At 41.9% G+C, this 22,200-nt stretch overlaps 1 protein-coding gene across 6 annotated transcripts in view; it reads left to right on the forward strand.

Moving 5' to 3' along the window:
* UBE2F (ubiquitin conjugating enzyme E2 F (putative)) overlaps positions 1-22,200 on the forward strand; it is an 84,484-nt gene that overhangs the window by 59,351 nt on the left and 2,933 nt on the right. The window contains exons 13-15 of one of the 6 annotated variants that reach the window (XM_063340450.1): positions 16,360-16,419; positions 17,075-17,121; positions 18,491-19,417. The exons of 1 other annotated variant lie outside the window; for it this stretch is intronic. In XM_063340450.1, coding sequence (XP_063196520.1) covers positions 16,360-16,419; positions 17,075-17,121; positions 18,491-18,569 — 186 coding nt within the window. In that variant the 3' untranslated portion in view covers positions 18,570-19,417. Of the gene's footprint in view, positions 1-16,359; positions 16,420-17,074; positions 17,122-18,490; positions 19,597-22,200 lie in introns of those variants that run through there. 4 more of the 6 variants (XM_063340448.1, XM_063340449.1, XM_063340452.1 and 1 more) reach the window with 4 other exon arrangements.

Below are 22,200 nucleotides of genomic sequence, written 5' to 3' on the forward strand. Positions count from 1 at the left end.
ACCTACGTTGTGATTGGTTGTTTTCATCAGAAGACTTTTTCAGTGACAGAAGATGCTGTCTGCCACCTTTTGTGACTTTAATTATTTTTTCAGAGATAGAACACCTGTGTTTGCCTGCATTATATGGTACTGTTTAAGTGATGTTGTCATTGCGATCAATTTTGTAAGGCTTCCGTTTTGCCAATCATGAGTTTATTTTATGATTGTCATCAAGTGATGTTGGATGCTCCAAAGCTTAGTTACCCTACCCACATGGTAATCTTTTCCTGTATATGCGGTCAGACGTCCCCCCTTTCAGTTTATGAACTTAATCTCACGTCCTCTTGTTGCTCACTTCTGAGAAGGCTCTGTCGTCTCAGTCACCTCCCCCTCAGTATTGGGGGGCCTGCTTTTAGTCCCCCCAAAGCCTGCTCCTCTCCACCAAGAAGCCCTGGACCTCAGCCTTATCTTGCCCCGAGGCCTTCCCAGTAAAGCTGTCCCCAGCCTGGCATCTGGGACTGTCCCTGTGCAGAGGCTGAGTGTGTCCCAGGGGCCGGGCTTCCTATTTGGCATTGCTGAGCCCCCGGAGGTTGCTGTGGCCTTTCCTCTAGCCCACGCAGGTCTCTCTGGAGGTGGATTTGCTCTCCAGCATGTTGGCTGCGTCCTCTTTAGTGACAGTATTTCTGTAGACCTGGTGTGAACTTCCACACTTGGCTGGTTTTTAAAACTCAAACCTTCTTGCAAGTTGTTTGACTGTGGCTTTCATCATTTAATAAAGCATTCAGATAAAATTGTAGTTTCCCTTCACTCTTCTATTCCCCCCTCCCTGCCTTTGTTTAACTCATAATTATTTCCAGCTTAGGGAAGGTTTGTATTGTTCATTTTTGTGGTGTACTTTTTAGAACATTCCTGGTGCCCACATTGCACTGCAGTTAGGTCACAATCACTGGAAGATTAGCAACCATCCTCTCTTGGTTTAGAGCTCAATAAATCAGAATAAAAAGATGATTGATGTCTCTATGTAAACTAAGTAAGGTGTTTCCCAACATTCAGTCTTCTCACACCGATACAATCTCATCTCTTTGTTAGTATGAGTTTTCTTGTGGCATTTAAAGAACTGCTTATGAGTTAACTAGCTGGGACTGCTTTGGATTTAGCAGAGAAGTCAGCCTCTCAGTAATTATGTGGATGGCCAGAGCCATTAATCGTCAATAGAACTGATTCCATTGGATTGCTAAGCAGCGAGCAAGTGTTTAAGTTTTAATGACTACTCACTTAAAAACAATGTGCTAAAAATTGTTGGATTTGCTGGTTTGTACACTGAAGAAATAGAGCTCTCTTGATTAGCTTTCTGTGGCAGCCAGGTAGGCTGAGTACTGCAAGAATAAGGGATATACCTTGGTAATACAAAACTGAATCAGTTTAGTAGTTCAGGACTTATGTATGCCTTAGTCAGCGGTGCAGGACACTGCCATTTTCTGTCTTCCTTAAAAGCCCTTATATTTCCTAGTAGTGGTTGCCTTTGCCAAAAAACCCCCAACATTTCAAAGCCATACGTGCTGTACCCAACAAGAAAATTCATTACAGTGTTCATATGGTTTGAAGTGGAAACGTTTTTCCCAATATTCCTCAGCTTTTTTCTTCACTGAGGCCTGCCATATCAAGAATGCTAATGCTGTGTCCTATTTTAATTGTAATCACCTGTTGTATTTGGTGCAATTTAAAACACTAAAGCAATTTTTGTCATCCTGCAGATTAGCAAACACTCATTTACTTGTTCATCCATGCAGTCTTGAGTTGTTTTAATAGGAGAAGCTGAGTAATGTCACCCTGTGTTATTTTCCTGCACGATCTTTCCATCTTCTCAATGAAACTCCTCTGTCAGTATTGAGTGCATGGAAACCCTTCCTGCTGTGGCATTGTGAAAGAGTAAGATAGACAGCACTCTGGGAAGGATTTTTTTCCCCCTTGTGAAAAATCTAGCGTGTCTTTTTTCACAGGACTTTTACCAGCAGCTCTGAAGGGCCAAAGCTGAGAAATCTAAACAGAAGAAGTGTGCGTTTGCCAAGGACCCATCTTAAACACAAATGTTTTACTTAATTCAGCAAGCCCTGATTTTATTTGCATCCTCCTTGGAAGGCAGCATTATGTTTTTTGTTATAGCGCACAGGAATGCACTGAACAGTGGGAGCGTCACCTCTCTTTGCTCTCTCCAGGTAACTGGCCATTGTGTGAAAAGAAATCATTAATGCCAGGCTTTTGTGGCCCTCACTTTGCTTGTCCCAGCTGGAGGAATGAGGGCTGTTGTCAAACTCAATCTAATTATTGCTGAAAAGTTGCTCCTGGATGTGGAGGGGTGAGCATGCTGCTTCCAACAGGCACTCCAGGTGCTGATCGTCCCGATCTGTACCTGTGTTGTATTTCCCAATGTCTGCCTGGTTTTAAAGAACATGCAGCAGAACAACCCTATGTAAAAGAGGTTTTGGTTTTGCCTTTTTCCCCCTAGCTATCTTCTGCTGCTGTCCCTGCCTTTTCCGCGCCTAGATCAGCAGCAAAGCTTTTGGCTGTTGTTTTGATACTTTTAATGATGAATTATTTTGCATAGTTTTGCGTGGAGGAGTTTGGTTCTGGCCCAGGTTAGAAGGCATGGATTTAACTTTAGCTGCCGAATTTTAGCAGCTCTTGTTGTGACTGATTATATTTCTAGGTAGATTTATATGCTGTTGTGATGTTGTTTGTAGACATTGTATTTTTATTCTAAGGAAGGGGAGATTGTACAACAAGAATTTTAATAGGAAAATTCAGGAGGGTTGGAATTTTTATATAACGTAGTGCAGTTAAACATGACTCAGGACAATTCATAATGTTCTTATGGCTGTCTTTAGTCTTAACAGATTATCCTCAACAGTTGCGGTTTCTGGTCCTGCTTAAATCACGTCGTTCTGATTCTTCATCACAGCAGTACTAGCACACTAGCGAAACTCCTCCAGAAGACACCAGAGACTATGGCCAGCCTCATTTCACCTGGGATAATGCTATATTCTCATGAACGACACCCTCAGAAAAATCATAGAGTCGGTGCTGGCACCAGTGACGTGTGAGGCTAGAAGCTACTGGGGAGAAGTGTTAGGGCAGACTTTTCCTTGTGTCACTTGCATGCTGCTGTGACAGCTATTGAATCTACTTTCTTTTCTTTTTTTTTTTTTTTACACAAGAAAATACATTACTGCTTGGCTTTTGCTCTTTTTTTTTTTTAATTCAAGAATTCTCTTAGTAATAAAGAAAATAAGGGTTTTTTTTTATCTCAGGGTTGTTTCTGTACAGATGGATTTATAATTTTCATGGTGTTATGGCATCTGAAGCTGCCTCTTAAGGTTTCCTCTTAGGATTTTATTTGCCCTACATAGCCTCAGTTGCTTAGGAAACTAGGCTTAAAAAAATATCTCTCTTCTCAATTGCTTGCAGTCTTTGGAGGTTGTTCTAATGAGTCTTCTGGGATGAACATTTTCCTTTAATTACTTGAGGACTGTCTTCTTGTCTTTACAAGTGAGAGCACTAATCTAATTCCATTAGAAAGTCCACTGATAATTAGGAACAGTTGCTGACTACATATTTCACTAAAGAGCTTTTATAGCCTTTCATAATTGTGTGCAGGTTTTTTTGAGTCCTTAAATAGCAAACAGTTTAGGATTTTTGTAGAAGAATCTCAATTTCTCAAACCCTTCCTTGGGCAACTGGGCAAGAACCAGCATAACCTGACAAAATGCCAGTGCCTGGGCCAGATTCTGGAGAGTACATTAATGTATCTTCTGAAAACAGGTAAGCCGTGGAAAGAGAAAGCTGTCAGCAAGAGGTCTGCCTGTAAGTAACAGTCACAAATAAGAAACAAATACAGATATGCCTGTAGAAGGTATTTAAGTATCCCTTTGGAAATATAGTAAGTTGAATTTCCCAGCATAGCCTCTTTAGTTCTGGAGCCACCAAGAACCAACAACAACTTGGAATTGTAAAACTTCTTTCTCACCAAGAGTGATTTCATCCTTGCTGGGTTTTTTTGCTTGTGGGTTTGTTTGTTGTTTGTTTTTTTTTTTTTTTGCATCAGAAACTATGAAGTCTGGCTTGTGAAGCATGTTCTCAAAGTGGAAGAGGGTTACTGTTCTTCTGTCTCACCTCAGGTCTTATCAAACACTGTAAACCAGTCTGCCACACAGTCTTGGGAGCCCTGTGTTTCCCTTGCTGAGCCACCCTGCGGGGTGCTAAATACAGAAGCTGGCGGAGTTGGGATCTTTCATCTCTGCTGAAGTTTCGAGTAATTTTGTCCTCGAGACTGATAATGCCTTCAGACAGTTAAAAAGTCCCAGAGCTCGCTGCCTCTGTATCGTTTCAGATTTGACCCTTCTAAAGACTCTTCCAAAGAATGTCATGGCCAGCTGTACTTTTATCCTCCTGGCTTTTCGTTTCTGTGCTTATACATAATAAGGGTGTAATTACATTTAGATTTAAGAGTACCTTGAAAATCCATTTTTCTCTGTAGCTGAAGAAATGCATTTGTACCTAAATAGTGTCTTCAAATTTGGATTCTTATTGATCTCTTGTAATTGATCACTTTGAAGTTAGTTTACTTCTAGTAATGTAATTTCATATATATCAGAAGATTAGTCAGTTTGAAATGTTATTTGATGCATCTGTATGAAAAGCACAATATAAATGCTAGCATGTCACAAGGTGTGCTTGGTCCTCTAAGCAGACAAACAATAACACAAAAGAAAATAAAAATCTGGAAAGTTTGGGAAAAAACCAGTCATTAAAGTTTGCAAAAAAATATTCATTAACTGTGTATCTTCCTCAGGTCTTCCGGTTTAAAACAATTCATTTAACTGACCTTGCAGTAGCCTCCTTGTTTTTCTGTCATACCTGCTCTTTTTTGTCATCATTTTTATATCAAAGGCATTTGAGTATACATGTGAGTACTGAGCTCCCTTAGCTCCTGCAGTTAAAACTCTTCCCCTTCAGAAGAGATCAGCTTTTTTCCCTTGCCACTTCTCCAGAACCATCCCAAACTTTCCAGAAAGAGAAGAAGCAGCTGGCAGTGGCTGCCAGCCAGCGCAGGCTCCTTTACAGAGTGGCATCTTCAGTGCAGATCAATACCTTTCCTTATTGAAACAAGTGAGTAACGTGAACTATTGCCCTTCACTCAGACGCTAGCTAACATCTGTGTTGGAAATGAATGAAGCATTTGCAGGAGGATTCTAGTAAATAACGTTCTTATTTTTTTTTCTTACATCCAAACTGCTTAGACTCTGCTTTTTTGGTTTTTATCTTTGTCTTTACATAAAACTCAAGAACAGAGTGGCTTAGTTCTCCGAGATTTAGGCTGCAGAGCCCGAGAACAGAGGTGCCGTGACCGTTGTAGGGAATGCAGCATTTAGTGCATTAACTTTTCTTGCTTGAAGCATTTGGGTTGGTTCACCTCTTCGTAAACGGAGACTGAATGACCTGCAAGAACATTTCTTCCAGTTTTGAGTTAATTGGGTTTGTGTGGCTGACAGCAAAGGCTTTCCTGTGGATATTCTTTGCTGGGTTTTCTGCTTGCTAGATTTAATAGTTAACAGTTAAATATCTTGAAATAAATTTGTCTGAGAATTAGAAATATTATCCGGTGATCTATAGTGACTGTTGGTGAATCTGGGTGCAAAACAGTTTGTTTGGATAGTACTCACTGAAATTGTCCAAGATTCTGTAAAAGACATTTCAATATAAAGCATTTATACTGTATAAAATATTATCAATAACATTTCGTGGTCCAAGGATGCTGCATCTTGTCACGTTACATTTCAGAGGAGATATTATTTGTGTTAAAAAGCACTAGAAATAGCTCTAAACAAGCACTGTATTTTCCGAACGATTATGAAGTATGCGAAATAGCTGTGTTCCTTTGATGGGCAGTGTTCCTTGAAGAAACTGAGAACAGTTGAAATTGTTTTATTTTGCAAAGTAGTCAAAAGCATATGGGTATGTCAAAACTCAAATACCGGCTCTGTGTTACCCAAGTTTATATCCTGTTTCTATGTGAATACTTGTTTCTTTATTGGATTGGGTCCGGGCAACGCACTGCAAAGGTTTTTAACAGCAAACTGTTTTTCCTGATGCCTTCCCCAAGGAGTTTTTAAAAAATAATGCTCATTTAATCCATTAATGCATTATTTTTACCCCAATTCTCTTTGTCAGACTTGTTACCCTTGCCAACAGTTATCCATCACAGCCATACGCTTTGTTAAACTTTTCCAATTTCCCAAACGTATCCCCATGAAATTTTGTATGCAAACAGTGCTAATGGTATTTGAAGAATTCTGATTATTATTGTTTTCATTTTTTATGCTCAGATGCCTGAAGCTTAGTGATGGCTCAAGACAGCTGCAAAAATTAACCTTCAAACAGAGAAATTATCTTGAAAACATTTACTTGAAGTTCATCTCAGGTGGTCTTTATTATTATGACTGTGTTTGAGCTGGTGCTAGAGGAGCATGCCTGGGGTCAGTTGTGCTAGGTGCTCCAAAGTGACGAGGAGCAGTTTCCCAGCTGCACCCTGCCTGTGTAACTGCAGGAGAGCATGGTGGGGAGAAGTGATGGCATGCACAAAAGTGACTTGCATTGCCATACTACACACTACAGAGGGAAAACCCTTGCTCTGCCTGTTTCTGAAGGTGTTTATGAAGTCTGACTGGTTTTTCTTTGCACTGCTTCCCTGAGGCTTCAGGTCATCACAGGGAGGAGAAGAGAAGCTCCTCCGAGTCAATGCTTCCCCAGAGCTGGCGGTACTTTTCCCCCACTGCAGCAATTGGAAGAGTTGCCACGGGGAAGCTATAGATCTAACTAGACATCACGGCTCTTTTGTTTGATGTGGGAGGCTCTTCAGTTCCTTCTACAAGATTTTACTGAAGAGCCTTCTTACTAAATTATCTTTTACGCTTCATTGTAATAACCTTGACAGTTCTGCTGGGTGGAAACACTTTTGATTAAAGCGGAAATTTTTGAGTTTGCAGCTTGGCTAAAGAGGCAGTCGTGTTTCTTGGTTGCTTTTCTATTTTGTGTTGCGCTTGCTGCTTTTTCACGAAGTAGCGTTTCCTGCATCCATGGTCCGAGTGGAACCTAGTCGGTGGTGTTGTGGCAAGGTCTGGCAACGTACTTGTGTTTAGAAGAAAGCAGTTACAATGGCCCTGTGTCCAATCTGGAAATCATCACTATAGCATGTGTGTTGGCGAAGGGAGGGCTCTGAGTTCTGAGTCCACAACTTTTGCCTCTTTTATTGCTGCGCAGCCTTTCTCCAGCTTATGGGACATAAGTGGGGATTTAAAAGTCGGTATCATTTTGTGATCCTCCCCCTAGCTTTACAAGCTTACCTGTGTGGGTCAGAACACGTTAGAGTTCATCTTCCAAGATGTGTCTGTCTTGTCTTTCACTTAGTTGCGTGCCAGGCTCTGTCCTGTAGTCCCTCACTGAAAACATCCAACTGCTCTGAAGTTTTACTAAATCATTTTTAAGGTGTTAAAAAATGGGCGCGTTCTTGTATCTTTTTCAAAGTTCTCTAAATCCTGGCCAATAACATAATGGTATAACAAACGGAAAGCTGAACATGTTTTAATAATAAACCCTTACTTTCATGTGTCAAGCCAACCGAATGGAGGATGTAGACAATCAAAGCATTATTTGACAACCTCTTCAGAATATCGGGAAAGCATCTTTATCAATTTTTGGCAGGGTAGAAAGATCGGGTTGGAGTTTGACACTTCGTGGTAGCTTGGAAAACACAAGTCGGTCATACAGTGCATCTAAATATGCTAAGTGCTGCGTGCCCTCAGCTTCTCCTTCAATTAAAAAAGAATTGAGAGCATTCAGAGCTTTTCAGGATGAGTATTTAGTTCCACAAAGCAAGATTAGCTAACTGGCCTTCCTCTGTTTCAGCACGGCACATGAAAATGTATTAACTATTCCTGCAAGACCCAGGGGTGTAATGAAGCGTGAATACAGATTATCTGCCGTTCATTCCTGTCTCTGATCGCAGTATGGAGCGGGATCGCAAGCTGTTAGTGACATCTTGGGTTAACATGCCCTAATGTAATCTTGCATAAATGCATGGAGAGAAAAACAAAATGTAACTTTGCTGTTACTGGAAGGGTGTAATACAATATCCAGCTCTGACGTGATGTAGGTAGGCTGGTATTTTGCAAATTGTGCAGAGAGTGATGAGATCTGGCATGTCACGTTACCGGCCTGTTTTCTGCTGTGTGCTTGTCAGTAACCTCAAATTCATGACTGACAGCTCTGCGCTGCTTGCTTGAATTTCTGCCTTCATCCAATTTATTTTGTAATTTATTGAGACACCGTAGCTTCCTGCTCTAAAATGACTCAAGGAGCGACAGATGTCGGCACACCTGTGACAAAGACTTTTGGTATGAACAAGTCAAAAAGAATGGAGTCAAGAAACACCTTCCGCCTTGTGTAGAGTACCCGGTAGTGCTGGCTGTTTCTTGATTAAAGGCAGTGATTCCTTAGTCATGCTCTTCTGTATCTGGAGCACGAGCCTCTGACAGCGCCTTTGGATATGGTGGCTGATGGCTCACTTGACACAGCATGAAGGGGTAACATCTGACAGTATCTTGCTTGTTTATGTTCTTAGCTATGAAACCAAGTTTACATACACGTCAGTCAAGGGAGGATAGTCCACTGAATATTTGTCAAAATAGTCTGAAATTTCATTTGGCCTGTTGAATGCGGCATAAGAAAGTGGTAGATCAGCAATAAACAAATTTTTCTGGAACCTCTTTGCAGCACCAGGCCGGTGCTGACTTCAAATATTACCTTGCTTAATCTCATGTTCATTTTGGCAAAGCAAATGGAGAGAAGGGGGTTGGTTACAGCAGCCAAATGAAGTGTTGTCAGGGAGTGGGACTTTTCTGTGGATTCCAGCCCTGTGTTGGCAGACTGAGGAGGAAGCTATCTGAACACTTCAGCTTGTCATCGCGTACGCGCTACCTTGTCAGTAATGTGAATATTCAGTAACAAAATCTGTAAAGCCAGAATATTTTTTTTTCTGGTGTCTTGAAAGAGCTTTATTTCAATAGTAAAGCATTTACCATGTAACCTGCAAATTTCTTTCCATGTAATGTATTTTATTACTCAGCAGAAGCTACAAATAAGTTACTAATTTTGAGCCTTCTGTTGAGTGTCTGGATTGATGATAGCCACCTTTCTTACACATATGGGTCGTGTGGAGTCAGCAGTTGTTAACATTGACATTAATTTCAACAGATTTTGTACTTGTTTTTAGCACTGGAAAAAAAAATCAGGCTTTCTATGAGTTTCATAGGAACAATTTAACAGCCACGTCTGTCCAGAGCCCTTTAATCAAGCATCCCACTGGATTTTCTCATCTGAGGATATCATAAGGATGCTGGTTATTACATGACTTCTCTGATTAGGTAGTGCTCTCCACTATGTCAGCTTATGGTCAGGCACTGTAATGTTATGCTTAGATGACAGATATTTATCCCGGAGGATTGGGCAATTGCTTTTACTGTGTTTTATTTGGCTGTGGCAACAGAAGCAACTTTTAATGGTGCTGTTGGCCAAAAGAACCTGCTGGGGTACATATAGAATGAAAATACTCACCAGCAGTGAAATCTATAGAGACAAGATGCCGCAGGATCACCGTAGCTGCAGGTAGCTGGGTTTCTGGCATTGCAGCAGTGAAGCCCTGGTCTAACACTGCTGGGGTATTAGCGGATCACTCAACTAAAAATAAGCCCTTTATAACTTTCAAAGTACTTACAGTGCTTGTTGCAGAAAACAACAGCTGCTTTTGATTCTTTAGTATCACTGAGCATGTGAACCCATGAGCTGAAATCCCTCTTGAAAAATAAATAGGAATTACATTTAATAGGAGGAAGAGGCAGTAAACCAGGTTTGGACGTATTTTGAATATTCTGTTTATTTCATGTTGTCTGAAAATTCACAGATGTCCATCTGCAAAGCTTAAATAGGTAGATAACCCTGAAAGATTTAATAGACAACAACAAAGATGATCCTTTGGTTTGAGATTCTTATTTGCTTCGTGGGGAATGAAAATTAATGTTTCACCACTGCAAATTTGGGGTTTTTTTTCTCCACTGGCTGCAGTCAAGCTAAGCTTTTCACTTTGTCTTGATTTTTCTTATAATGATTAGTAGTAACTGTAAGTGACTTCATTTTGCTATCTATAATAATAAACCAAAGAAACAGATTTAAAGAAAAATAGGGTTTTTTTTTTACTTTCAGTATCATGAAGCTGGTTAATGGTGGTTTACAGTAGAATTTGTAGATGTGTTTGACAGTTATTTTTGTGTGAATAGGATCTGATGTCCATGAATTTAGTTCGATCATCTGGCATTGCAGTTTTGAGCGTGGTTTCTTGTAGACGGGACTTAAAGTTATACAAATTGCCAGAGCCCTGAAGCAGATGAGGACACATTATCATGGTAAGAGGACGTAGGTACCTCCTCTCACTGCCTGGCTGGCAAGGGGCCATTCTCGGTTCAGTCTAAGTCACTGTTAAATTTGAGATCTAATGCCTAGATCTTATTTAGAGTATTTCATCAGTGGAAACAAAGCACACCGATGGAGAGCTCATCGCATTTTTGCTACTTTGCAGGTGGCAATGCAGTGATGTAAAGAGGGAAACTATTCAGTAAAGCAGTGGGAGTCTGAGCGTTCATTTGGACCCTCTTAGTCTTGGCTTAATACCCTGGCATTTAAATTGTGTTCTGTTTCTTAATCTTTTCCTTAATTTTGACTTGAATGTGTCTCAGTGTTGCTGTAATGTTCCTATACAGACAACGTTTCTCACCTATTTTATCTCTGCTCTGGCAAGTTCAGTTTTGAAGGAGTAAAGACAGACCTCTTCTCTCTGCTGTTCTGCCCTTCTAACTTGTAGGTGCCAAAGGATCCTGTTATATAGAAAAGCTAAAATGCATAAAGGAAGAAGCAACCAATTTTGGAATCTAAGCTTGACATTGTACTTTTTAATCTGCCTGCAAAATAAATCCCTTTTCTGCGTTTCACAACTGAGATTGGACTGTGGTTTAAATCAGCACTGCGCTACCCTGACTGCAATCACAGCTGCAACTCTTGTCCTAGGGGTTTTCTTTCTTACCTCTCAGAAACTTCAACCCTACAATCAGCCCGTGTTCATGATAAACAAAGTAGAGAATGTTTGGCAAGGAAATCAGTGTGAGTCTTAAGATTGAGTCCCTAACAGTAAGTAACTCTCCTGTCTGAGTTGGTTCAGGTATCCGTCCTCCCTGGAGGAGCCCCTTTTTGGCACTGTGTAACACTGACAATAAACAGGCTTCACCTGGGTTTTTGAAACTCTTCTCCTGGTGCTGCTGAGAGGAGAATTGCTCCTAATGGCTTGGCAGTGGCTCCACACCATTCACTCGTCCTTATGATGCGTGGTCACTCATCCATGATATAAATTACTATATTCTACAAGCAGTCCCAGTTATAATTCCTTAGCTGAAAGGAAATTCTCTCTTGTGTGTGATTAAAGTTGGCGACCATCTTTTTAAAAGTAAAAATAAAGGCTGCCATCAGGAGGATAATTTCCTGAACAAGGCAGCACAGTACAAATAGCTACTAAAATAGGTGGAAAGGAAAAGAAAGGGTTTGCCTCGGTCATTAGAAGCAATCAATTTAACATAATTAATATAAATTATTGTAAGTGGGAAGAGATACAGAACTGCAGGGCACTTCAGGTTTAAAGTAATTTTTTTATTAAAGTTTCCTAGGCTGTAAAACTAATTGGGAGGGGGAAGGAGGGCAATCCATCCATTAAAAGCTAAACAATCTGGTCTTGAACATATTGGAATATGAGATAATAGTAATTAGAGGTAGAACAAACGAGTTTGTGGAGTTGAGAGTAAGGGAATTACTGAGTTGACAAGCCTGACACTTTCCTCCTCCGTTCTCAAGACTAAAAATTATGCTTTTAACAAAATGTTCCTATGTTTGGTGTGTATCACTCTGGTATGGATAGATGTGTCAACCTCAGTGCCACTATCATTTTTGAAGGATTTCTGTTTTCTATCCTTTCACTTCTCTGATAAAAGTTGGGTATCGTTTTGGAGACTGTCAGTCTAATATTCTCGTAACAGCAGCAGAATAATTTGAAGAAATATAAAATGATGGATAATGATGAAACTGAGTAAGGAGACACTGGAAGAATTTGCTAGGGAGCTGGCAGGTTACATGAAAATAAGCTTGTGTTTTAATCTAACTGCAAGTTAAAGGTCTTGATAGAAACACTTATTTCTTCTTTCTTGCTCATGCCCAGCATAACCAAGTAAACAGTGATTCTGAATCATGTTAGGAGGACTGTTTGTCCTCTAACCGCAAATTTTCGTCAATTCATCCTTGAGATGTTTTCAGAAGGTATTTCACAGAATCACAAAGTTGTCATGGTTGGCAGGGACCTCTGGAGATCGTCTAGTGGCAGCCTCTGTGCTCATGGTAGAGTCAGCCGGAGCAGGTTGCCCAGGACTGTGTCCAGTCAGATTGCAAATATCTCCAGGGACAGAGACTCTGCAACCACTCTGGGCAACCTGTTCCTGTGTTTCACCACCCTTACAGTAAAAAAACCCTTTTCCTAATGTTAAAAAGAAATTTCCTGTATTTCAGTTTGTTCCCATTGCCTCTCACCCTGTCACTGGGCACCACTGAGAACAGTCTGGCTCTGTCTTCTTTGCACCCTCCCATCAGGTATTTATATCCATTGAGGTCTCCCCAAGCCTCCTCTTCTCCAAACTGAACAGGTCTGGTCAGTTGATCAGTCTCTCGTCACACGACAGATGCTCCCAGTTCATTAATCATCGTTGTGGTCCTTTGCTAGGCTCGCTCCACTAAGTCCCTGTCTCTCCAGTCCTGGGGAGCCTGGAACTGGGCTCAGCACTCCAGCTGCGTCTCATCAGGCCTAAGTGGAGTGAAAGGATCACCTCCCTTGACCTTCTGCCAGTGCTTTTCATAGCACAGCCCAGGATGCTAGTGGTCTTTGATGGTTCATGGTGACCACCAGGACTCCAAGGTCTTTCTCTGCAAAGCTGCTTGCTACCCAGACAGCCCCCAGCGTGTACTGGTGGATGGTGTTATTCACAGGCAAGACTTTGCATTTCCCCTTGTTGGAACTTCATGAGGTTCCTCTCTGTCCAGTTCTTGAGCCGGTCGAGGTCCTTCTGAATGGCAGCACACCTATCTGGTGTATCAGCTACTCCTCCCAGCAAACTCTGCCCCTTCATCCAGGTCATTAATGAAGAAGTTAAACAGTACTGGCCCCAATATCAACCCCTTAAATACTCCACTAGGATTTTGTGGCACTGATCACAACTCCCTGAGCCTGGCAGTTCAGTTGGTTCAGCCCACCTCCCTGTCCGTTTATCTAGTCCATACTTGTCTTGGAGATCCACTGAAGTGAACCCTTTGTAAGTACTTTGCTTTTTGGCCTTTTTTTTGTAAAGGAATAAGGCTTATGCAGTGATGCCATCCATCTGTCCCCTTCCCTCATCCCAGCCTCCCCCTCAATTCCTGTAGCTTTTGAACACACACATCAATTTCCGTCAAATGTGACAGAGCAGCAGAGTCTTTACATCCAGTTCCCATAACTGTCACAAAAGCTGTCAGCAGCAGCAAAGAGAGGATGGTCTGTGAGTGAGCCGCCAGGAAAGTCTCCCATGCGAGCTCAGCCAGGACCCGCTGTGGGTGGGCTGCTGGGGGGCCTGTGCAGGCATGCACAGCTCGGAGCACACTGTGTGCTTTGCCTTTCCCTCAGCTGGCGGAGAGGAGGTGGTAAAGAGTATCCAAGAAAAACTGTACTGGGGGGGAGAGGGGAGACAGTAGTAATGATCATCTGCAAATCTGCAGGCAGTCAGATTTTGCTATCTTTGCTTGTTGAATGTGTCTTTTAAAACCCTTTCTTGATTGGGCTAGATATTCCCTAGCTGCATGGGTAAAAACGTGTGGGTTGCAAATAGACTCTTGCACGCTAAGTGAAGCTTTATTCTGGTAAAGAGAACTACCCGCAAGCTATTCAGACACCACGGGGAGTTCCATTACTTCGTAGTGATCACAAGATCTGCATATTTTTACTTGCGTTTGTCTGTCTTCCTCTTCTGTATTTAGCCACATTTGAAGTAATTAGTAATCAGACTACTGTATACATGACTTTTTAGGGGATATTTGCACAGTTCTTACTTTTTTTTGTTTTCAGTATTGCTGGTGCTTACTCCAACAGTGCAAAAGATACATGCTATGAAGATTGCTTAAGAAGTAATTGAGGTCAAGGCTTTGAAACTACTGCTTCTTCATCTTGCATTATTAATTCTCAAGGTTTACGGAAAGAGTGGCATTTGTAAAAAAAAAAAAAAAAAAAAAAAAAAAAAACCAACTATAAAATTGTATAGCATGTCGTAGGGACCTTTAAGATCATCTAATCTAGTTCCACCCCCCTGCCCTGGGCAGGGACACCTCCCACCAGACCAGGTTGCTCCAAGCCCCGTCCAACCTGGCCTTGAACCCCTCCAGGGATGGGGCGGCCACAGCTTCTCTGGGCAACCTGGGCCAGGGGCTCACCACCCTCACAGGAAAGAATTTCTTCCTAATATCTAATCTAAATCTCCCCTCTTTCGGTTTAAAACCGTTATGCCTCGTCCTATCGCTACACTCCCCGATAAGGAGTCCCTCCCCACCTTTCCTGTAGGCCCCCTTTAGGTACTGGAAGGTTGCTGTAAGGTCTCCCCAGAGTCTTCTCTTCTCCAGGCTGAACAACCCCAACTCTCTCCTCCTGTCTTCATAGCAGAGGTGCTCCAGCCCTCTCATCATCTTGGTGGCCCTCCTCTGGACTTGCTCCAACAGGTCCATGTCCTTCTTAAATTGGGGGCCCCAGAGCTGGACGCAGTACTCCAGCTGGGGTCTCAGAAGAGCAGAGCAGAGGGGCAGAATCACCTCCTTCGCCCTGCTGGCCACGCTTGTTTTGATGCAGGGTCATCATTACAAATGGTCTCTGTAAGGCTCGCACCGTTTCAGACTGGAGTGCCAACATCACCTTTCTTTTCAGTGCTGCCCTTTGTACTGCAAGCACACAGCAGGTTTCTCCAGCCAGACCAGCCATCTCCGTTCCTTTCACCCATTCTGTGTGAGTTTTTTCCCACTGCTCTTCCAGAGACATTCAGAAAAATCTACCAGGATAGATGTGGGCCTCCAGGATCTCCTCAGGCTTTTGATTTGTGATCTGGGGTCCAAGAATTTAGGATGCAAATTAATATGTTTTCATGTTCCACTTGTACTGTGCTGGACTTTGTCAAGTTGATGCAGCTTCAAGGAAGGGTAGGCAACAGAAAGGCTGTTTAGTACTTGTTAAGACAGGGATAGTGTTAGAGCTTACACGGGGAGGCCTGCCCAGATCTTGCTCTCATGATGTTTCCTTCAGGCTGGCTGTGTCAGGCCCTCGTTTGTTAGGTTGTTTGCACTGTAGATATTTGAGTCAATGCGTTGCTTAAATTAGCATAGTCTTATCCTTGCTGTGCTGTTTTACTTGCTCGTGTTTGAGCTTCTGTTGGACTGGGATCTGTCTTGTCCGTTGGCTAGTAGGAGGTTTTCCACTTAACCTCATTCCCTTGTTTAAATTGATGGCCCTGCACCAGCCCTTGACGTCCTGAAATCTCTCTTGCTAATAGGAAGTAGCTGGTTCTGAACATTTTCAAGAACACTGCTTTTTTATTTCTAACAGTACAAAACTGTGACATGATGAAAGCGTGAGGCGTTTTTTTTTAACCTTCTTCAAGTAAAATAAGAAACTCACATTTATTCCTGGATACCGCATTGAGTATCTATTTCATGATTTCTTCTAAAAAGGGTTACAAAACATTGAAGAATTGTTCTCATTAAATGCACCCATAAAGTGCATTTGAGGAATTGAAGTATATATTCACCTTTGGCCAGAAAAAACTGTCATCTCTGTGTAAGAAAACTTTTTCCCCTGTATTTGTAGTGAATTCCACAGTATTCGTAACTGATGCAGAACTTGCAGCCTGGCTTTCCTGACGTCCGCTGCCACCGCTTAGACGTCAGCGGCTGCACGCAGCAATTCAATTGCGTGCCGATGATGGGGATGTGCGCACATCGCTGTGACACCTGAATTGTCAGCAGGGCAATAGCCGACAGTCAGCATGTGCGTCATTGCCTTTGCCTTCCCTAGCCCTCCAGATCTCTCGATTTTTGGAGGGTTAGGGAAGAAATGAGAGCTAGAGCCCCAGCATCTTCCTTGTGCTGAAATTCTCTTCAAACTGTTTGTTTCAGACCACGGGTCTCCAAGTGGTACGAGTGCCTGTGGACACCGCATTTACAGTTTATGAGTTGGTAAGCGGCAGAAGGAGCTTCTTGAGGGAAGAACTTGGTCTGTTGCATTAGAGGCTAACCTTAGCTTTTCAAGCTTTTACCACACTGGAAAAGAATTTAGCCCTAAAAGGATTTCAAACTTGATGTGGTTTTTTGGAAGCTGTTTAGTTTTTGTTGTGGCGTTTTTATTACTCTTTGATTACAGCTTAACTGTCTTATTAAGAACAACAGTGCCAGCCCAGTCCAAATGCATCTTTTCATAAGAATTTGCCCTGTGAGTCATTGCATTTATTTATCTCCGTATTTATTGCAGTAAATCCTTCACTTCCTCTGCACACCCAACAACCCTGTTTGGTGGTGTTCCCACTGAAATTGTGGCAGCCACAATAGAATACATATTTTGTTTTTCTGCAGTATACTTGCATTTAGAGAACTGCCCTGGGGTTTTTCTTGGATTGCCTCCCCATTTCATGGTCTGTGTCCTTGTTTCAGCCCTTGAAGCCTTTTCCCAGTGAGCATAAAGCACATTAAACAGCACGTGCAAATGAGCAACAGCACAGCTGCTAATCGTGCTAACAGATGTAAATAGCAAAAACGTTACTTTTCTAATGCTAAAAGTATTTATAGAAACCATATTCATCTTTCATAATACTTTGATTATGGATTATTATTTCAGGTTCAGCAGAGTTGGTTAAGCTGTTGCAGATGGTTTGACTTGCTGAGGTAATGCTAGAAATGTGGAAGAAATGCAGATGTTTTAAAGCTTTTGTTTTACGTGCTTTAGGCAAGTAGAATGGCTTAAAAGGAAAGCTTTTGCTTTGCGTTCTCTAGAAAAATGCATGGCTTTAAAATGGAAACATACGGGAGGGTTGTTGAGTGCAAACAAGGAGTCTGACCTCTTTCAGCTGAGTTCCCACATGCCTCACCTGCCCGACCAGGTTTATTTGAACATCATTTGACTTGAGTAGACTATGACTTGCAAAAACCCTCTCGCCAGACCCAGGCAGCTCCCATTTCCTCTGCACTTGTAATTTATCCATTAAGATCCCGGATCCCAAGGACATATCCTCTCTTGGGAACGAGTGGCATCCTCATGGGTGGAAGTGTGTTTGTAGCACAGGGGAGGTTAACATCAGTGTAATTGGGATGATTCAGTTAATTTTCTTGAAGGGCTCTCTCTGTAACCCTTTCCAACAACTATATCGACAAGATGGCCAGTGCGTTTGGTGCCATCCTCAGGCTGACCCCAGCGGCGTGGAGGAGCGGGGAGACAAGCTCCTGACATCAGGCATTGAGTGACTGAGCAATCTCTGTGCTCCCTGGTTTTATCTCCCAGGTTTACTTGGTTTTCAGCAGCCTGGGTGAAATAATAAATGGCCATAAGAAAAATGGTCACAGTCAGGGCAAAACCTGAGTTGTTGGCCGCTGCGGCTGCATGACAAGAGGACTCAAAAGTCTCTACCATCTGCCTCCAGCCAAGCTGCTCTGTAAGCCAAAGGGCAGATTTGGCAAGAGATTTGGCATTGCATTTGATCTGGGGAATGATTTTCTTTGGGGAGCTGCTTTGCCCTCTTCAGCTGGCTTGGTTCCCTCGCCTTTGCACAAATGGGATTTAGACGTAGTTATCCCTGGCTACCCTGACAGCTTTCTCACCCCGCCTCCTAATGCATAGCCCTTTTTTCTTCCAATAACTTCAGAGAGGGTTTTTTTTTCCCTTTATCCGTGCTTCACTGGCAAACAACAGAAAGCTTGTGGAAGCATGAGGGAAATGGTTACAATTTAAGGTCTGAGCATCTCGAACAAATGGATGTGCTGCTTCATGTTCAGCGTGCTAATGCTTCACTCTGTCTTCGCAACACGTCTTCGACTTGTCCCCGGAGCCGTGTCCTGGCAGGCAGGTCACTACTTTCACGTCAATTGTGTAACCTACCTAGGTAGGTATGCACAGATAGTTTTGAAAAAAAGGTCCAACACTTAGTGTTTCTCTTCTTCCCCACAATGCTGCTTTTTTCCCAATAGTCATGGTAAAAACAGAGCAGTGTTTTTTTGGTCCCGTCCCCCCAGTAAGAATTGCATCATTTTTTCCCCTTAGGACTCAGCTACCAAAGAGACGTACTCTAAAGCATTTTCTCATCATTTTGCAAAATCAGAATTGCTTGATGTCTATCTAGCAAAGGTGTTTAAAATCTGAAGTGGAGAACATGGGCTGTGAAAATCGATGCAGTTTCAACTGCACCTGCTGGGCACGGGAGCCTGCGGGAGATACCTATGTATAGGTTTTCTCCCCCTACCCTCCTCTTTCTTCATGGAACTAAAATTTAATTACAGAGCTTGGCGAATTCTTCAAATGATGTAGAGGCTGAGCTAAATAAAACAATGACAGGGGAATGATAGCGAGGTAGGAACATGAATTGGAAAAACACCTCATACTTGAGATTTTTGTATTAGTCAAAGGGTTCATTCAGCTCCAGTTTAAATGGGAGTGGGTGTGTGGGGGTTGATGGGCGTGAATACTCATTATTTCCTGCAAGATGGAAAAGAAAGAAAAGGTCACTTTAAATATAATTCATAGGACTAATGGGTAAATCTACCTGGTTATTATATCATCCTCCTAAATCTTTGGCTGGAGCTGAGTAATGTCATCTGATTGTTGCTTGGCTGCTGGTGCTCCGAACAGCCCTTTACTAAATACTTGCAGTAAAACCACAAGTAAGGTCCCAGCAGAAATTGTTTAGAATTTAACCTTGGTGATAAACTTCTGATTAAAATACTGTTCTGTTAAAATAGTGCCTTTTTATTATTATTGTTATTCATTGTTTAACACAAAGGAGTGAAGGGCAGGAGCAATTGAGTATTTTTGTGATCTTTCGTCTCTATTTGAATTTTACAGAATTGTAAATCTAACTGATGTGAAGGTGAGTCAGAGTTTGTTGCAGTGTCTGCGTTGTTGCAGTCGCGATCGAGGGACAGATGAGGTACACTGCGCATCTTCCTGCAGGGACTGGCCTTCCCCCTTGTGAACACAGCCCCCAGAGAGGGGGCAACAGCCTCTGGTCTCTGACATACTCGAGGGCAGAAACCGCAGTCAGTATTGTTGAGTAGGAAGAAGAAAAATTTTGCCAAATAATACCGCAGTGTGTGACGTGGTCCCAGTAGTGGGTATGTTAAGGATAATGAACTAAATCTGCTTTGTTTTCTTTTTTTTTTTTTTAATTTTGTAGTTCTTATTTGTTCTAAATAATTTGTTCTAAAACATTTGTTCTAAATAATTAAAAAGAAAATAAATTCCTGAGATAAAGTTTCCATTACAACTTTTCCAAACTTCCCTGGTAGCTGTCACGGTGTTTAAAGAGAAGTATTGTGTTTGCTTTGGATAACTGAGCAGATCTTTTTCTGTTTTTTGTTTTGTTTTTTTTTTCCAAATTAAAAGCCTAATAATGAACAAGCAGTTAATCACTACAACTCACTGCAGTATAAATTGTTGAAAAAATAAAGGCTCCTCTCATAGAGGTGCCAAATCAGGTCAGACCTCCATTTTCAGAAGGGTACCTAGTTCTTGAGTGCATGCTTCATTATGCTTTTACGAATTGTAGACTATAATTCTCTTCTGGTGTTTTGGGCTTGCTGTTTTCCTTTGATTTCTGTAATTGTCTCTATAGCCTCTCTGAAGTGCTCCTCAAAGATACATAATTTGGGATAAATTACCACTCTGGCCAGGTACTGAGGTTGTTTATGCCTTCATTGTAAAATGTCTCGTAACAACTTTTTTTAGTCTGACTTATATTTTTAATCTCATTTCAATGCTGCTTGTTTTTAAGACAAGCAGCAGTTGAGGCTTAAGCGAATTTTCCTAATATTACATCTAGTCGGTATGTTTTATCTAAAGCTAAGGAGATAAGGATATTCTTTTTAATATTTTCTTAATGCGAATCTTTGCATGTATCATTCCGTCTGGTAAGAACATACAGTACAAATGAAAATTATGAAATCAGTAAGTTATTTGAAATTTGTCTTTGGCCAGAGTTCTTACTAAAGTATATATATTTATCTGCTTAAAGATTATTAGTTAAATGTCTTCGTATAAACAAAACTTCTTTGTTTAAGTGCAAAACTACACTCAGAAGTTCGATGGGGTGTATGTTTTAACTTTATAAACTGTAACCCAATTTTCAGCTAGCAATATTATGAAATATGTTGTGGCTCATATATTCTGTACTCTTCATCCACTGATGAATTTTGAATTTCCCTTCGATTGATTGTCCCCATATATGATTTTTACCAAATGAAGCGGTGATTTGGCCAGCCGTTACTCATGCAGCAATTGCTTCCTGCAGTGCTCCTTACATCCTGCTCTTCTCTTCCTCTCTCGTCCCCGCGGCTTAGGGCAAAGCTATCTTTCTGGTACTCCCTACGTAGGATCTGTCCTTGAAGGGAAGTTAAGAGAAGGTAAAATGCCCAGCTTTGTGTCACTGAGAGTATTGGGCAGGTACGTACTGTGTGGCGATGGGTGCTTGCACACACAGCGTCCACGTCCCAGGCGAACAACACATCTCCAGCTCCAGTCCCTGTGAAACGAGTCCTTCTTCCCCGTGGCGTTCCTCACAGGATTTTGTATGCGCCTCTTTATAATGCAGAATATGTGCTGCTCTGATTAATTTTTTTACTTCTTTTTTACTTCAGTACTGCACGTAAGCAGATGTGCGCATAGTGAAGTGCCCCCTGTTAATCAGGCACTGTTAAGCCATATGGCATGTGAAGATGGAATATTACAGCTATGGGATGAGAACCTCCTGTTCAGCACCCAGGTTCACATGCGGCGAGTACCGTGTTAATATATTCTTCCAATGCTGTCACTTCCTTCATCTGGCGAGTCAGCCTAAGTGATGGCGTGGATTTCTGGAGTGTTCCTTCTCCCCTGAGGTCCTGCTTCAGTGAAGGCAGTGCCAAAAGCCTGTCTTCCCATTTGAAAACTTTGTAAAGGTACTGAGGAAAAAGCGGAGGATGCTCTGAGCTGCCTGTACCTCACTGCTCGTAGATATTGTGATACAGCAAAGATGCAGATGGCCCTATTGCATGGCCAGTGGTATTTCTTGGCCAGATTTCTTTTAGTGACCCGTCTCTCGGAGAATCACAAGAGTAGGAAAGTCTAAGAGGCTTCATGTATCAGATGCAGTGGTGTGGCCAACGTGCTCGGATGTTGTGAGTGCTGACAGTGAGTGCTGCTGCTGTGAGCGATCAATCCATAATACTGGGAACATCCACCATAACCAGCGAGAGGTTTCCAGTGTTGTTTGCTATTGTGAGTAATTATTTTAGTTCGCATTGAGGTAGTCCACAATGTATGAGAGCTGAAAACAAATTCAAAAGGTGATATTTTAACAGGCTCGAGGATCTCTAAGATTCTTCTTGCCCAAGGCAGCCAGAGATCTGGGAACAACTCTAATGGACATGTTGTTTATAAGTAGTTACTCAAAAACACTTTAACGTGATACTCGGCTACCGAAACTGTCGTCAGAGGATTGAAGTTGCCTGGTATCTGAAATGTATCTGAAATCTTTCTGATGGCATTAGCTCTGTAGTGCTAGTTTCTTGGCACTCTTAAAGTGTTGTGCGAGCATGGAAATGGGTGTGTTTGCAGCAGAGTTAGAAGTCACTACACAGAATATTGCCCTTAGCGGGTGCCATGTTGTATCAAAATAGCTGCTCCTTTCTCCTAAATTGCAGGCAGCCCGTCTCTAAGGAGGAAAGGGATTTCTGCAGCTCTAAAGAGTTGGTTTCTGTTAGCAGTGAGTTGTTGCAGGG

This window comes from Chroicocephalus ridibundus, chromosome 7, assembly GCF_963924245.1.
Source record: "Chroicocephalus ridibundus chromosome 7, bChrRid1.1, whole genome shotgun sequence".
Lineage (NCBI taxonomy): Eukaryota > Metazoa > Chordata > Aves > Charadriiformes > Laridae > Chroicocephalus > Chroicocephalus ridibundus.